This window comes from Vombatus ursinus, unplaced genomic scaffold (assembly GCF_900497805.2).
Source record: "Vombatus ursinus unplaced genomic scaffold, bare-nosed wombat genome assembly UNPS02012082.1, whole genome shotgun sequence".
Taxonomy (NCBI): domain Eukaryota; kingdom Metazoa; phylum Chordata; class Mammalia; order Diprotodontia; family Vombatidae; genus Vombatus; species Vombatus ursinus.
This window is the reverse complement of record NW_020951860.1, coordinates 3,174,804-3,191,622: the sequence shown is the minus strand read 5'-3', so window position 1 is coordinate 3,191,622 and position 16,819 is coordinate 3,174,804. Positions and strand designations below refer to the sequence as shown.

General features: G+C 41.8%; 1 protein-coding gene across 1 annotated transcript in view; it reads right to left on the bottom strand.

The window, feature by feature from the left end:
- CACNA1C (calcium voltage-gated channel subunit alpha1 C) overlaps positions 1–16,819 on the bottom strand; it is a 752,540-nt gene that overhangs the window by 28,813 nt on the left and 706,908 nt on the right. Inside the window, exons 33-39 of the mRNA XM_027857289.1 lie at positions 15,497–15,625; positions 13,199–13,264; positions 10,484–10,575; positions 7,212–7,377; positions 5,966–6,093; positions 4,097–4,193; positions 2,696–2,798 (exon numbers count right to left, since the gene is read on the bottom strand). Coding sequence (XP_027713090.1) covers positions 2,696–2,798; positions 4,097–4,193; positions 5,966–6,093; positions 7,212–7,377; positions 10,484–10,575; positions 13,199–13,264; positions 15,497–15,625 — 781 coding nt within the window. The remainder of the gene's footprint in view (positions 1–2,695; positions 2,799–4,096; positions 4,194–5,965; positions 6,094–7,211; positions 7,378–10,483; positions 10,576–13,198; positions 13,265–15,496; positions 15,626–16,819) is intronic.

Sequence of the window (16,819 nt, the reverse complement as noted above, 5' to 3'; positions counted from 1 at the left end):
TTACAGAGCCTTGAATACCATCACCTTTGGGGATCAGCACCTCCCTTTCCTACTCTTGATTTACTGCCAGTTGTCAGAGATGGCTGTAGTCACTAAATTGGAGTCTTAGGGTACATACAATCTGGTTCAGATGTGAAGTGGTGAAGAAGGGAAGATGTTTTTTCTCAAACTAGTATGGTCTATATCATCTTTATATCACATAGATTAAGATTATTAATGGTCAATGTGGTTCCTCAGAGTTTCATGAATTTGTTGCTTCAAGATCTTCTGTACTAAAAGTTGGGGTTTTCTATTATATCTTATTCTATTCTTGGGATCCAACTGGTCCAAACTGTCCTCCAGGACAGTATCAATTTGAGACACTAAAGCTCCACAGCACAAAACAGATAGGCAAGGACACCATATGGATCCACATAAGGTGCATGTACTGTGGTGGGAGACCTTTATCTGCAGCAGTTTCTTGTATTAGCATGGTTTAACACTGTTAACCAGGGGTCTGTGCTTTCCTCCCTCATCTAGCTTTCCGTCAGATGCCCAGGGTAGAAAGGCACATTTAATTACCAACCCCGCCCCCCCAAACCCACAACCCAAAACCTTGGTTCATCTCTGTTCCTGTCTTGATGCAACTAGTTCATCATAGTGGTTGATGCAACCAACATTGCTATCTTCTCATGGACCACACTGCCCTTCTCTATGCCCCAGCCCTGTGGACACTTCTTTTGAAAGCTGGCTAATGTTAGCCTGGGAAAAGGAACTACTTGCAAAGTCACATCTGAAGCATGGATTGACCAGTGCAAAAGGGCAGGATATCTGATCATTGGCCACTATAACTATACAAACTTAGAGCCCCTTTAGACTACCTAGCGACTCAATAAGTACCTGACCCACTGGACAGGAGATTTCAATATGTTTAACCTTGCTATCAACTCTCCCTCATTCCGATCAGGTAGATGTTCTTTCATTAAAACCTAAATCTGAACATTTGATGGATACATCAGCTCAACAGAGACTCTTGCAGCTTCTCTGAGGTTTTGGCACTGGTTTCTTGGTGCCAAGTCAAATTTATAAGAATAAGAGTCATTCTTTAATTGACAAAGGATATGAAGGATATAAGTTTTCAGAGGGAAAAAAGTCAAAGATATCAATAGCCATATAAAAATGCTCTAAATTACTAATAATTAGAGAAATGAAAATTAAAATAAATCTGAGGCACTAATTTACACCCATCAGATGACAAAAAAGGAAAATGACAAATACTGGAGCAGGTATAGGAAAATAGGTATACTAATGCAGAGTTGATGGAGATGTGAATTAGACCAACCATTCTGGAAAGCAATTTGGAACTGTGACCTCAAAGCACTATTCATCTGTTCTGCCTGGTTTGGTCTTCCTACACACCATACTTCTAGAGTGTCCTTGTTTTGGGCCTGCTTTCTGTTTCTGTCTGTTTCAGCTTTTGGTTTACTCTTTCTGACTTTCATTGACATCTCTGACTCATCTAGTAGCTTTCTGCTATCTTCATCCAGCCCCTCTTCAACCACTTAATCCTGATATATATTAATTAGGCACCAATGCTTAGAGGGAGTGGGTCTCAATATCATCTAAGTTCCTTTCCAGCTCTTTAAAAATCAGGGGAAGCTTTATTGACATGCATCATGTGATGCTAAGAAGCAGGAAAGGATCTTAGAGGTCATCTGTCCAACCACTTCATTTTAAAGATAAGGAAACTGAGGCTCAGAGAGGCTAAGAAATTGCCCATGGTCACAGAGCCAGTTAGTGCCAGGACAGAACTAGAACTCAGGTCTCCTGGCTCCCAGTCTATTCCTTTTTCTCCAGACCATACAGTTGCTCTGTCATTAGTGGTTGGATAAACTGTGCTGTAACTAGTCAGACTACAGACACTTGAAGGAACTAGATCTCTTATTTTCTTAAACACACTTTGGTATCTGACACATAGCAAGTGATCATCAAATGCTTATTGCTGACAATGACATAACATATTACAGTTCCTCCCAAGTCATTTACTTACTTTGACTTCCCTGACTATTCCTTGCTACAGAAGGGCCTTTTGTTTTCTGAGATAATTAGCTAGTGCATGTGCTTGTGGGATGAGGTCAATACACTTCCACTTATACCTGTTTTGGGACTGCTTTGAGCCATACACCATCTCCCAGGCCCTCTCCTGTAGTGTAGCAGAAACACTTCTGGTCCAGAGCCTGAAAGTAACAGGGCTATGGTGTCTGTGTGGTGGGGATGGGGGTGGCATGAGTCTTCCAACCATCAGAAAAGTATAAATCTATAAATCTGGATGCTGGATTCATCCTGTCCCTAGGATACAATTGTTGCTTAATAAGGAGATGGGCTAAATCTTTTAGGATGCACTCAACTAACTTGAGTGCAATGGGTGAGGGAAGAGATATATTCCTTTATACTCTAGAATAAGCAAGGTATTCAAGCTACATTTTACAAATGCATCTGTCCAGGGTAAGAAAACCCTATGAAACTATGATTATATGATTTAGAGGTAACTTGGATAAAAATGCACAACAGACGCAGTACAATTTCTTTGATATTTAGTGATTTATACCTATGGATTATACCTAAGGAATCAGGCTATTTCTTTGTTTCTCCCCCATTTCCTATGGGATAGGGGCACTCTGGGAGAAGGGAGTGAAGTGTGACAAGACTGCCTTACCTTCTGTTTTGATCCTCAAGGCTGTCCTGACCAGGGCAAACAATGTAGCATTGAACATAACAGTCCCATCACTGTTCAGAGGCATGTTCATGGACACCAGACGCTGTAGGGAAAGGGAAAGACTAAAGCCTTTGTTCTTATTTTCTTCCCCCTGCCCTTCAAGAGCTGTTTTTGAGGTTCTTTCCCTGTTGTCAGATCCACCATACCTGATATTGCCCATCTATTGAACTGTTGGAAATAAATAGTTCTCAAAAGACTCACCGAGCCTTTTTGACAGGACAAGTATAGGGCCCCACAGTTCTGGAGCATTATGGAGCTTGGTGGGTTTATTTAAACTCCTATAAGCTCCTTGAAAGAAGAGGGTATGTCCTTTTCCATCTTTGTATCTCCAGGACACACCATAGCATCTGGCATAACAGTATGTACTTAATAAATTTTGTAGGATCAAATGGAATTAAATTAGTACACAGATATAGTCTTTTGTGTCCACTCAACTCAGCATTATTCAAGAGTGTATAGTCTCTATATTATATTATGTCTCCTCTATCCTCCCATAGTGCTCTTCCCATTGGCCATTACTCAGCTAATGAGAAATTCTAGCTAATGAGCACCTTATTTAGAGTAGGAATAGGGAAAGGGAGAGGAAAGGAAACTCAAATGAGTCTTTCTAGCTTCTCTATGGACTGTACTGTTTATGGCCCCCATCTAAGCAAGGGATGTAGGGAATGGAAACCAAAAACCTGAGAAGAACCTCAATTCTGTTCTTAAGTCTATGCAGGTTTAAAGAACAGAAGTGATATTCATAGAGATGGAATGAAACAGTTTAAGCTTTCATGAAGGCATGAAGATGGACTAAATGACCTTTGCCTGCTTCTTTTAGCTTGAGGATTATGTGACTATGATTGGACGGTTAACATCCTCAGTTAGGAGGCAGAAGAAAGAACCAAATTAGGAGATGCTGTTACTAACAGACCATATATTCCCAGAAGCCATCAAAAAGAGCTAAGGCACCCTCTTCCAGGAAGCACATCTGGACTCTCAAATGAAGTCTTTGGGACTCTCATCAGGGTATCTCACTCTCTTTGGTCTCAAGTTGGCCATCTGGTAAAATGAGTGCAATGTGAGGTGTTATCCTCATTCTATCTTTCTATTTTCCCATTATAGATCTTAAGAGTTGGAAGGGACACCAGTGGATCATTTGGGCCAATCCCCCTGTTTTGGCATATACTGAATCACATAATTAAGACCCTGTAAGATTAAACGACTCGCCAAAGGCTGCACAGCTAGTAAACATCTTGTCTCCCACCTTTTCTCTCTTCTCACATTCTCCAATTTTATCTTCCTTTATACACCTACAGATGTGGAAATTCTCCTCCCTATCCTTACCACAGTCATGCTTACTTTGCATGCTACTCGATGAGGGCACAGCTTTCCAAACCCTAGTGGGGGTTGGATCCTCCGGAGTAAGGTCACCACATCCAGGTGTTTGATACGGCCCCTGGAAGATGAAGAGAAGGGAACGGTCAGGAGGGCACAGTCCCCACCTACACTCACTCCTCCCTCAACCCGCAACCTTTCAGAAGCTTCATCACACGGTGGCCTAGGCCTCCAGGGGAAAGTGCTATAGAGTTGCTTCTCAGCTGGCCAAGGTTTTTTTTTTTTCCCAAAATCAAAGAATAGCATGTGATACTCTACTGTCAATGGTTGCATGCTAAAGACTCAAATGCAATTTGATCATCATTTAATGTTTTAAAGTGAAGGGGTTTTTATAGTGTATAACTCAAATTCTTATTGATTCAAGCAAGTGATATACAAGTATTTACTGAATGCCTAGTATGTGTGATTTATTGTCCATGACTGAAGTATTTTCAGACTGGTGGATGACGTAACGTAAAGCACACTGGAGGTGGAGTCTAAAGTCCTGGGGTCAAGTTTTGCCTCTGATACTTAATAGCTATATGACCATGGGCATGTCATTTAACCTCTCTGTCTGCCTCGGTTGATCCCCATCAACAAAATTGGAATAATGATACTCAGATGACTTAGGCACTACAGGGTTGTGAGGAAAGTGCTTTCTGAATCATACTTCATTATTTCAAGGGTCTGCAATTTTGTCAGTGGGAACTCTCTTCTTTGTTGCATATCACAATCTCTGGCTTAGTTGATGATCCTTGAGAGTTACTGTGACTAAAAAATTCGTTCCCTTATGGCCAAGATAGAGATAAACCTCTCTGAATTTTGCTAAGCTGGTGTGAAAAGAATGCTTTATTATATAGTTCATAAAAATTATTATACTGTTTAAATCTAACTTTATGTGATTAGAGGTTGCTTGTACCCAGAATGTTGCCTGACCTCAGCAGCTCTCTAGGAATGCTGGAGATAGCCATAATGAATTTTGGATCCTAGATCCACCCAAAGCATTCTGGTTTGGGACCTCCTTATGGAGGACTTGTTTTTGATCCACCCAAGTTTGTGTTCTGGGTTCCTTTCATGTGATTTGTGTGTGACTCATGTGTGATACCTTTGTCAGATGATTCACGTGTGACTTTGTCTGATCTGATATAATGTAAACCTTTCAGAACTTGGAAGAGGAAGCCACCCCTTTCCCACTCTCTGTCTCTACCAAATAACCTAATCAATTTCTTTCTAAAACTATTTCAGGTTCATGAACAACACTGTTCTTCAGACAAGAAACCCATAGGCTTTTCCTAGGTCTGTACTCAAAGCCTTTCCAATTTGGAAGACCTTCCAGAGGTGATGCTCCACTGGCATTGCTTTCAAGAGCCCCAGGTCACCTTAATTTATTGATGAGTTATCAGGGGAGGACTTTTTGTGTAGGTTATAAGTCATAAAGTGATATGTAAATGTGAACTTTTATTAATTATTATAGTCTTGAGATTTTCTTAATATGACTTCTTTGTTTCTTTTCTTGTTTTTTCTTTCCTTTTCTTTGTTTCTTCCTTCCTTCCTTTCCCTCTCTCCCTCTTTTTTCTTTCTTCCTTCTTTCTTTCCCTTCCTCCCTCCCTCTATCCCATCCTCCCTCCCTCCCTTCTCATCTCATCACCCCCTCCCACTCCTCCTCCTTCTCCCTCTTCCTTCTTCCCCTTCAGGTGGACACTGAAATCTGAGTTGAAAGCCTCCAATCCCAAGGTAATTTTTCTCACCCCTAGCCAATACTTGTGCTATACTCTCCACAACTTCAGTATGGCCCTGTCTGCTATTGTAAATACGAGTAGAGATATGTCACAAACTATCTTTCCATGTACTTACTTGGCTTCAGGGTCATATTCTGCCCAGATCCTTTTGAATTCATCCAAGTGATGGGGACCTAGGATGGACCAGTCTCTTGTCAGGTAGTCAAAGTTGTCCATGATGACAGCTACAAAGAGGTTGATGATCTGCAGAAGGTACAAGGAGGGGTTGTCAGTGACCCCACCTGTGCACTCTTGCCATGGTTATGCCAAGGCCATAGTTCTCTTTTACAAAGTAAGGGATGGGAGAGCATGACATGTAGCCCTGCTGTCTGGACCCCTGAAGAGACAATGGTGCTTCTTTTCCTTTTAGCAGAGTTTATCAGTTGATCTTTCTTGGTGGCAGGAGTAAAGATTTCCAAAAACTATCTGGTATCAGGAAACAACTGTTCAAAACCTTGACCCCTGCAATTTGAATGTTGGTGGAAATATTAGCCTTGCAAGGAAACCATGTAGCAGGCTATAAAGCCAAACCACTAGCCAGTGTCCAGAGGCTACAGGGAATTCTCTCTAGTAAGTAAGCAAAGTACAAAAACATAGTTTCATAAAGGTCAGCAGGTAAATGTTCCACTGTTTTTGTGGGTCCCAGAATCTTAGAAGAGATCATAGATAGCATCTAGTTCAATCCCTGTCTGAAGCTTCTAGTTCAAAATCCTCTATAAGGAGTCTTTCTGCCTCTGCTTAAATATTTCATGTTGGAGAACTTACTACCTAATGAGTTAGCTTATTTCCAGTAAACTTAGAGTCATGAGACCCGAATTCAGATCCCAGCTCTGACATTTACTACTTGTATCATCTGGAGCAGGCCATTTCACCTCTCTAGGCCTCAGTTTCCTCATTTGTAAAATGATGGGGTCAGATTAAATAATTTCTAAGGACCTTTTTAGTTTAGATCTATTTTTCTAATTGTCAGAAAATTCTCCTTTATACTGAGTCAAAATCTGTCCACTTGTAACTCTTGCTCATTTGTGTGGTGCCACCAACAGTCAAGAAGGAAAATGTGTACCGTGTGGATTACATGAGCTTCTGGCCATGGGCATAACTCTGAATTTCTTACTGTCTTTGGACAACCTTGTTCCAGCTTCGTCTTCCTAAGCCAGGTCCTTTTGTGGCTGGGATCTCCCTGACCAGGGCTCCTTTGAGGCCTAGCCACCCTGAGGGCTTGGGGAACTCTAGAGCAAAATGTTCATTTCCTTAGCCTGGGCCAGATTGGGGCAGGGGTGGGGTGAGGGTCCGGAGAAGGTTGGCTTTCAGAATTGGCTTACCAGGAAGGCACAGAGCATGTAGAAACTGATAAAATAGAAGACAGCAAAGCTGCTGCCACAGAGCGTTTCTGCTTCAGTACTGTTACTTGGCTCAGACTCAGGGGCACACTTCTTTCCTGGCAGACAGGCTAGCATGATATCTTGCCATGCCTCTCCTGTAGCACACCTATGTGGGGAGAAGAGAGATAAGGCAGGATCAAAACTCAGGCTTGGCGAAGAGTAACTAGAACACAGTAGTGGCATTGCCAATAACACTATCAGTTGCATTTTGTGATCTGGGGGCTGGCCAGGTTCAGAAGGAAGAGATAAACATTTTTTTTTATGAGAAAGAATAATGCCTGTAATTAAGAAATTCAGCTGGAATTATATAAACAAACAAATTGAACAATGAACAATTACTACTGAAAGTCCCAGAGCCAAAGGGAAAAAAAAGCTATTATATTATATCATCATTACATTCATAAATCACAATAATTATAGTATTATTAATAGGTTCAACTTTGAAATTTGTGAAACATGAACTTTCTATGGACTGTGATTTGAGGGACACTCAAAAGACACTCTCAACCACTGGCCTAATGCACTGCTTTAAATTACATCATTACTTAATTACATTGTTCCTTTAGTTCTAGGCATGGTCTCTCCAATGCAAATACTCTTGTGGGTAGATAACATTAAAATTTGTCTTAGTAAGAATCAGTTTATTGAATTTTGTGTCTTGGAGGAGACTTGATGAGTTGTTACCTCCTAAGTGAATATTGAGTCACTGAGTACCAGAGATCTCTGACGTAAGGAATATGTGGTGAGAAAAATGGAGGACTCTGGCAGGAGACTAAAGACTGGGTGGGGATGGATGGGTGTGAAAGCGGCAAAAAGAAACTCTTACTGTTTAAAAAAATAAAGCAGAAGCAAATAGCTATGTTTTAGAACTAAAAGTACCTATCACGACTGGTTCTGTAAAGGGAAGCGTAGTTTTGCTTGAGAGTTAATGTTGAGTAGGGGATGCTGACAATAAGGCTTGGGCTTCCAGGTCTTGATTGGATAAAGGCTGGAGCTTATTGGAAGAGGGTTTTAGTCCCATTTTTTGCCCTTTAGCGACACCTAGAGTTTAAGAGAGGTGATGTTGCTTAGAAATATCTGTCCAAGGGAAAGAGGTTTTACAGTTGCATTGCCCAATAGGAAGAGATGAGGAGATCTAGAATCCTGATAAGTTTGCAAGGTTTGTTTGCCTTGTCCAGAAGGTCTCCCTGAGCTTTTTTTGGTGATCTTTATTTCCTACAACCTGATTAGATGATGCAGCATCCTGGTGAGTGAATAGCTATTCACAGAGAGCCAGCCTGAGGAGCCTGGGGGTTCTCTGGCTTAAAGGGAACTGCTAGATCAATTAAGAATGTAACACTATTCTGATATTCTTTTAATAACCAGTGTAACTTAAAAGAGTTTGTAAATGTTGGTTGTAGAATAAAAGAAATGAGGATTTGCCCAGCTGGAATGGTGAGGACCAATAAACAAGCAGCTAGCACAGACATAGCTTCATGTGGTACAGATGTTCCAGAATGGATAGACGACATCCAAGTCTGGAGTCCAGGGTTGTGAGTTACCCTGAGCAGATGGGTTTTCTTCACTCGCATTCTCCCTGCCAGTGTGTGTGTGTGTGTGTGTGTGTATGTGTGTGTGTGTGTGTGTGTGTGTGTGTCTCCTTTTCCCTATAGATACTATGCCTTGCTAGGAAAGTATGACTCAGATTTATGTGTAAATTATAATATAACTATGATTCCTACATGTAATAGATGAGTAGCTCTGGTGTAATTATTTTTTTTGCCTTATTGCCAAGCAAATACTTAGGTTTATTATCTAAATGTATCATCAAGACTGATTTTGTAAACAGAAGCACATTGGTGGTTTAGCTTGAGAGCTAGTGTTGAGTAGGGGTAGTGTATTCTTTTACAATAGGGTTATCCTAGGACACTGAGACAGTCTGAGTGAACAATGTGATGGTGGTCCTTTTCTAAGAACCTGAGATCTGCCATTGAACAATCTGTCATTGAGTGAATGAGAAAACCTAGAGGATGAAGAGGTATCTATGTGCCCTGTGTGAGAGTTATGAGGCACTACAGAATAGGTAGCATTGCCACTAGGGTTCATGTTTTGCATGGAATGAATGTCAATAAGAATACAACGACATAAAGTAAGACCAGAGCAGGAATAATGGGTAAGGAGAACAGGAATATGGGAAGGGGGTAAAAGTTGAAGTGAAGATAGAAGACTGAAGGAGAAATGGATGGACAGGAGATTATGATTAGAGAGAGGAGTTTCAGAGTTCAAAATCATAGCTTAATGGTGAGGTGTTAGATGTGACAATCTCTGTGAGTTTCTGAGTTGGAATGTGGATATAGGTAGCCCATTTTTGGCCACATACACAGGGGAAGTGACTTGAGAGATATTGGACCCAGGTGCTTGCCCTGCTGGCTGGAGTGTTGCTCCCCTCCCCTTAAAAAACAAACAAACAAAGAAACCAAGAATGTTGTAAATTTTTGAGGTTCTTCCTCTGACCTTAGGTTTGAAAGGGGCTTAGAGGAGGAAGCTAGAATGGAGAAGCAGGAACCAGAAAAGCAAGAATCTATCACAAGAAAGCAGAGAGTCATAGAGGGATAACAATAGAGGTTGAGGCGGCACTACAATGAGCGACTGCAGTGATACCTGATCCAGGAAGGAAAGGATGATCCAAGCTTGAGATATGTCCTGGGTGAAATATGATTGATCTTGTACCAGGAAGAGAGCTCTTACCTCACTTCTTCCCTCTCCCCAGGGAGAGGCATAATTGTATTATGAATTATCCACTCTAAACTTCCTGCTTCCCCCTGAGCTTATGAAGCATTAGCCTTTATTCTTAATATGCACGTTTACTTCTAAGCCTTTAAATGTGATTAAACTGTTGGTCAATATAAACCCAAACAGTCTTTTGTATTTTTACTCAAGACTTACTGTATATGAGGGAGGAGAAATTCCCTGATTTAGAGATTTTGGTTCAGTTATGGGGGGGAGAAGGGCTGAACCTGGGGTTTGGAGCTACATACTTAATACAGATGAGTTTAATGGATTTTTGGATTTTCTAGGGAAGCTGTAGCCATAGGAATGCACGAGGGAATGAATTTCCCCATATATGAAGATCATTGTTCTGGTGGGGTGTGATTCACATCTAAACCTGCCTTATTCTCCAATGCTACCTGGTGGTTTTAAAATATTTATAGCTGCATTGCTGAGTTACTCACCTGAAGAGAAGTAGCACAGCTTGAGGGAAGGTCTGAAAGTTGTTGTTCCGATTGATTTCCGTGGTATCATTCAGGGCAATTTTGCCAAACACCTAGCAGAGGGAAGGAGTCTGTGACAGGGTTGGTTAGCCCCCCAGTTCCCATCTACAATCCGGGCTTGTCAAAAGTGATCTTAGAGTGTAATGATTTTCATACTGACAGTCTAGACAAATTCCCATGATACCTAGACTACCAAGCAACATTTTCAGGGATAACAAGCCACAACTATTCTATCTAACCTTTATCCCCAATTTCCCTCACCTAATTATTTCCTCCCACCCTGACATCTAAGTGCCTAATTGACCTCTGAAAAATCCTGACTTGACTTCTGTGCCTAAAATGTTCTGCTGTTAGGCAGCATCAGAATCAGAACTATAATTAGCAATTCTACGCTTGGGACAAACACCACCAAAAAACCTATTATTTTCCTATTTTAATTATTCTTGCTAACTAAGGTGCTAAGCTCAGCTATTTCAACCTGCTGCAGGACTACAAGTACTACTGCCCCCACAGAATGTCAACCCTTGGAGGTCAGGGACTGTGATTTTTGTCTTTGTCTCCCCAGCACTTAGTAGGCTTGTATGTAGTATTCACTTAATGTTCATTGACTCCAACCATAGTCAGTGCTTTTAAAATTCAGCATCCTGGGACAAAGCCCTAATTGGCCTGCCCATAGGTCTGGACAGAAAGACTGGTCCTCATGTCTCCTGCCTAACAAACATCTTTCAATTTTAGTTCTTGAAACATGGAATTACCTGAAATTTTGAAAATGTGGAAAGGTTTAATAGGGACCCAAGGTTTGGGCAAGTTTGACTTATCTTTTAGTGATTCACTTTTGAGTTTTCTAGCTGTACTTAACATTTCATTTTTATATTCTAGGTTTTAACGTAGTGCTTTGCACATAGTAAGCATTTGTTTGTTGAATTGATTCAAATCCCTGAAACAGCCAGCATTTATGGGGTCCATGAAGGCTGTGAGAAGGAACTATTTTCTTCTTTGAGCATCTTTGAGATTAGAGACCAGAGGAATCTGTTGGATTTACTCACAGCATGCTACAAGTCAGCGCTCTGGGCTGGGCCTGGCGTGGTTCTTCAATTTCCCTTTAGGGAAGAGGCCCCCAAACTCTCCAAGCTCTAGTTCCAGATAACAACCCTTTTTTGTGCAAAACAAATACCACCCAACTTTGTCCAAGTTGAAGCTTTGGTGTGTGGAAGAAAAGGCCACCCCATTGACTTGAAGACAGCAGTGTTGAGTCTTTAGGTTGCTGCTGTAATGGTTTTTTTTTTTTTTTTTTTTTTTTTTTGCCATTTCACTAGGACAGACATCTCTTTCTTTATGTTGGGAGAGGATTGTCCGGCTTCTCTTAGTTCGTCTTAGTTTGATAAGGTTGTAGAGGTCACACTGTGGATGCAGAATTGGGGGAAGTTTCTACATGTCCAAGGAGAAATCATTATCTTCCCTTTTAAATCCAGGCCACTGTTGTCTTTCTAGTTATCCAGGTTTACAACTTGAGAGACATTTTTATCTCTTCTCTATATCCAATCCATTGACTATTTTATTGACTATCCACAATACCTCTCACATCTGTTTGCTCTCCATTCACATAATCACTATTTTTATTCAGGCCTTCTTTCTCTTCCTCTCTCTCTTGGGCAACCTTTCTGTTTCTGGTCTTTTCTCTTCTATTTGTTCTCTTACAGAGCTGCCAAAATAATCTTTCTAAAGCACAGGTTTTACCATGTCCACTCCCTGCTCAAAAAGTTTTGGTGGGGTCCTATTTCCTCCAGCATAAAATACGAATTACTTGGCCTGCTATTTAAAGCCTTCCACAATTTGGCTTTAATCTACCTTTACTAACTGATTTTATGTTATGACCTCTCACATGCTCTGTGTTCCAGCCAAGCTGAAATACTAGTCATTCTCCAAATTTCTATCATTTTTGTGTACTTACATAATCACACCCCTATTCCTGGAATGCATTGCCCCATCTCCTTCATTTCTTAGAAGCCTTAGTTTCCTTCAAGGGTCAGCTCAGGTTCTAGAAATTCTCCTTATCTCTTCCTAACCCCAAACTATTTCTTAGTAGGCTCTTCCTTTTCAAATTGCTTTGTGTTTGTTTATCTTTTAATGAGTTGTATCTTTCATGTCTGAAGTAGAATGTAAGCCCCAGGATATCCCTATTGGTTCTCACAGTGCCATCCACAGGCACTTAGTGAATTTCAGGCACTGATTAGCAAAAGGATATGAGCCTTTTTAACACATCCTTGTGGATGCAGCCCCTCAGAAGGGTCTGTCACAGAATTTGGCAATGATTCTCACTGATAATAGCAGAAAAAAGTTTTGGAATCACAAGAAAAGTGGCTCAGGGGTCTCATCGTATCTAAGGTTTGTCTACACATAGTACATACTTACTAAACATTTGTGGAATTTATTTGTGTCTGTTTCATCACCCACCCATGCTGAAAACAGTGATTAGATCTGGCATGGAGAAGTCTATTTTGGACTCCAAGGGGAAAAGAACCGGAGAGGGGAGGACAGAGAGGAGGAGGAAGAATAGAGAGGCAGGAGAGGTAGAGAGGGAATTAAATGAAGAGAGAAAGAAGGAAAGGGAGGGAGAGAGGGGTCCGTGTGTGGGGACAGAACCAGAGGCGTGTGAATTCTTGACATATCTCCTACCTGCATTCCAATGACAGCATAGATGAAGAAAAGCATCACTATCAGAAGAGCCACATAGGGTAGAGCCTGGAAGAAAATGAATAAGACTGCTGTACTGCAGCCTTTCATGAGAAAACTGGCCCACTGCATCCTGCCCTACTCCCAGGGAGATGCATTCTGCACAGGCAGCCAATGCTGGATGCAAGATGTGGTCCAGGATTCCGTCCATCAGACCAAGGATCTGGGGCACCTCCTGACGTAGCCCTGTGGTACAAGGTACCACCTATGGTGACGAGGACCTGGTAGACCTCTAGGGAGGGAAGTCAAAGAGGTGGATCTCGGCAGGGTGGGTTGGACTAGATATCATCTGGAGTCTTTTTTAATTCTGAGAACCCTAAGAGATGAGCTAGTGGGATTCTAAACCCCAGCTTGTTTTTAATTGCTTGCTGGGTAGTCTGTAACTGGATCTCTGCAGGCCTCGGTGTCTTCTCTGGAAGACAGAAAACAAGTAATGTGCCTTGTGCTGGAGAAAAGCCAGCACAAAACAAAAACACTTTCTCTGAAAGCGTTAGCTATCAGTTCTCACAACCACTAGATGTCACTGCAGATCCACACTGAGTAAGCTCCAGGCCCAATCTCCAAGTCCGGCCCCTCCCCCTTTACCTGGAGGAAGCACCTTTTCAATTCACCCCAGGTTGGGTTTTGTCCACTAACTCTACCCAGAGATGCTGGGTCTTCAGGTCCCACAGCTCAGCATTGAGCCCAGAGGACACACTCAGCCTTTAGCCTTTGTTCTAGTTGGCTTAGACCTCTGTGACTTTCATGAAATGTATTTAATTTCTCTGGACATCATAGGGCCATAGACTGGGAGCTATAAGAGACCATAGAGGTCATTTAACAAATATGCTGAGTGGCTAACATTCCATAATTACACTATCTGAGGTACTGAAACTAGCATCAGCTAGAAAACAATGGAAACATACTCTTTCTCTGTCCTCTGGTCCCAAGCCTTGACATCTGAGAGACACTTGTTTCTCACTCCCAGCAAAGGGACTGTCTGATGGGGGTGAAAGGATACTGCTTTATCAAACCTGGAGCCTGGAGTAGCTAATACTAAAGAGTAAAGCTAGCCAGAAGTAGCTAGCACCCATCGGGTCTCTGATATTTGTATCTGATGATGATTTTAAGACCTTATATTATGTATATTTGTTAGGAGGATGTTGTTTTGACTATGCATATTTGTTACAAGGTTAAAACAAATGATTAACAATGAAAAAACCTAAATAATTTTTAAAAATCAGGTTTTAGAATTTGGGGTCACAACTTTGGTCCAGTGCTGGCTTATGTCTCTTAGCTTTGACTCTGGGTGAAGGCAGGTGTCTGAGGGCCAAACAGATATTTCTTTCTACTGTGATGATTTTTGCTCAGGGTTAGAAACAGATTGTAGATCCCACCACCTTTTCTCCAATGGTAGAGTCCAGTTCTGGGGACAAAGAAGGCCATATTTCAGTGTTGTTGAGTTTCCTTGATTTGAGATGCCTGAGAGTGGTGCTGAAGGTCTAGGATAAAAGTCTTGCCACCCTCTGCTACATTGTCAGGGCTTCTCTGCAGATGGAGGCCAGACAACTATAGTTGGGGTTTCTATACCACATATGTTCAAGAAATTCAAAATACTTAACAGAAGGATGGTGGGGTTGTTTTTTGTTTTTGTTTTTTGCTAGGCAATGGGGTTAAGTGACTTGCCCAGGGTCACACAGCTAGTGAGTGTCAAGTATTTGGTCTGAGGCCAGGTTTGAACTCAGGTCCTCCTGACTTCAGGGCCGGTACTTTATCCACTGCACCACCTAGCTGCCCCCTGTTTTTTTTAACCTTCATATTTATAACCTCATTTATAGCCACATCCTCTTTTTATAAATATTCTCCCCCTTTTTGTAAATGGGAGAAATTATGGCAGGTAATTAAAAGAAGAATTACCTTGCCGTACTTTAGTTGAAGAACCCAAGCAATCCTATACCTACTAGGTCAAATGGTGTTCATCCTTCTCTATTAGGATGATATCAGAACTCCTCTCTCTTCCTTGGGACCATTTAATTAATTGAATGAATAAGTACATATGCTGAAATACATTCGTCTCTGAAGAGGAAGATGACAACTACTTAACAGACATTTCAAATATGCAAAGTATGCTTTATTTAGGGGAAAGAAAATTTCAATGAAATATCTTACAACATCTGTCCTCAATCAGGTAAGAAAATCTTTCCTTAGGAGGGTAAAGTTGTTCTTAAGCTTTTGCTAGAAGAAGAGAAAGAGTGGGAATACCTGAAAAGATTTGATGAAAGTCCAGAGCAGGGTCCGGATGCCCTCCCCACGGCTCAGCAACTTGACAAGACGCATGACCCGGAAGAGACGGAAGAAGGTGATGGAGATCCGGGAGTTCTCCTCTGCATTCTGGAATCCATTGGTAACATGAGGTAGTAGTTAACATAGCCAGAGAGAGAGGGGGTGGGGATGGAGGGTAGGTGCCCTGCTCCAAGAAAGCAATGCCTGGTTGAGGCAGGTAAGGGTGGGGTGGGGTTCGCTGCACTGTTTCTTTTTTTGGATTCCCTTTCCTAGTTCCCAGAATCTGTCCTCAGGTTATACACAGATTGCTCTCTGGTGAGTCTCTATGCTCAGGCCTTCCCTTGGTCCATGCATGCTACCTGGCAAACCAAGATCAAGTTGTCTCTAGGCAGGGTTTTTAAACCATGCCTAGGTATTCCTGAGTGTATGTTCCCTGGTGTCAGGACTTTATTTCTGAACACTGCTCTCTCACCTTCTCACTTAATCCCTCTTCAGTCTCACATTTTGGTGTAGCTGAAAGAGCTTTCACTTTAGTGACTGAAGAAAGTTCAGAAGAAATTACTATTACGAAAGGCTCTTCTATCTAGGACTAGTCCCCCACCCCACTGGTACACTGTACTTCATTATGGCTCTGAAATCCTTGACACAGCATTATACCTCCCTTAATCTGGCATTTCCAAGGGGCTCTGAGTCCTGAGTGGGCATTGTCTATGGATCAGGACTTTTTTCATAAAGGACTGGCATTCTTACCTTCTGCTGTTGGCATTGGCTCTCTCCTGACTAAGAAGTCTGGGTGGATCTGTGGATCTAGGGGGCTTATATCCTAGGATTCAAATTCAATAGAACTGGAAGAGGTAAGGATTATGGGCAAGAAATACCCATAATGGGTAGGGTCTGACTGCCTTTTAGACTAATTGTCTAGCCAGCATTGTTCTGGGCTCTCCAGCATGTCCTCTGGCTGTAGAGGCACTAACACTTCTTACAACCTGGTCCTCTTCAAAAATGAAGGATGAACAACAACTCCACAGCCTTTACTCAAAACCTGGTGACATCCTTAGAGATAGCGGCACCCCCCCATATACATGACCTATCTAATTCTTTACCTTACTGTTTACCATTTCCCTTCTTTCCTGGGGCCAGAGACCTGTATCTAACTCTGACACTTTCTGAAGGGAGCTGCTATTGCACTTGGTAGGCAGATCAGCTTCATCTTATCTGAAGAGAGATGTCCTTCCTGGGGGAACACCATCTTTCTAAAGAGTATCCTTAGGGGAGTATCTCTCTCTCTCTCTCTCTCTCTCT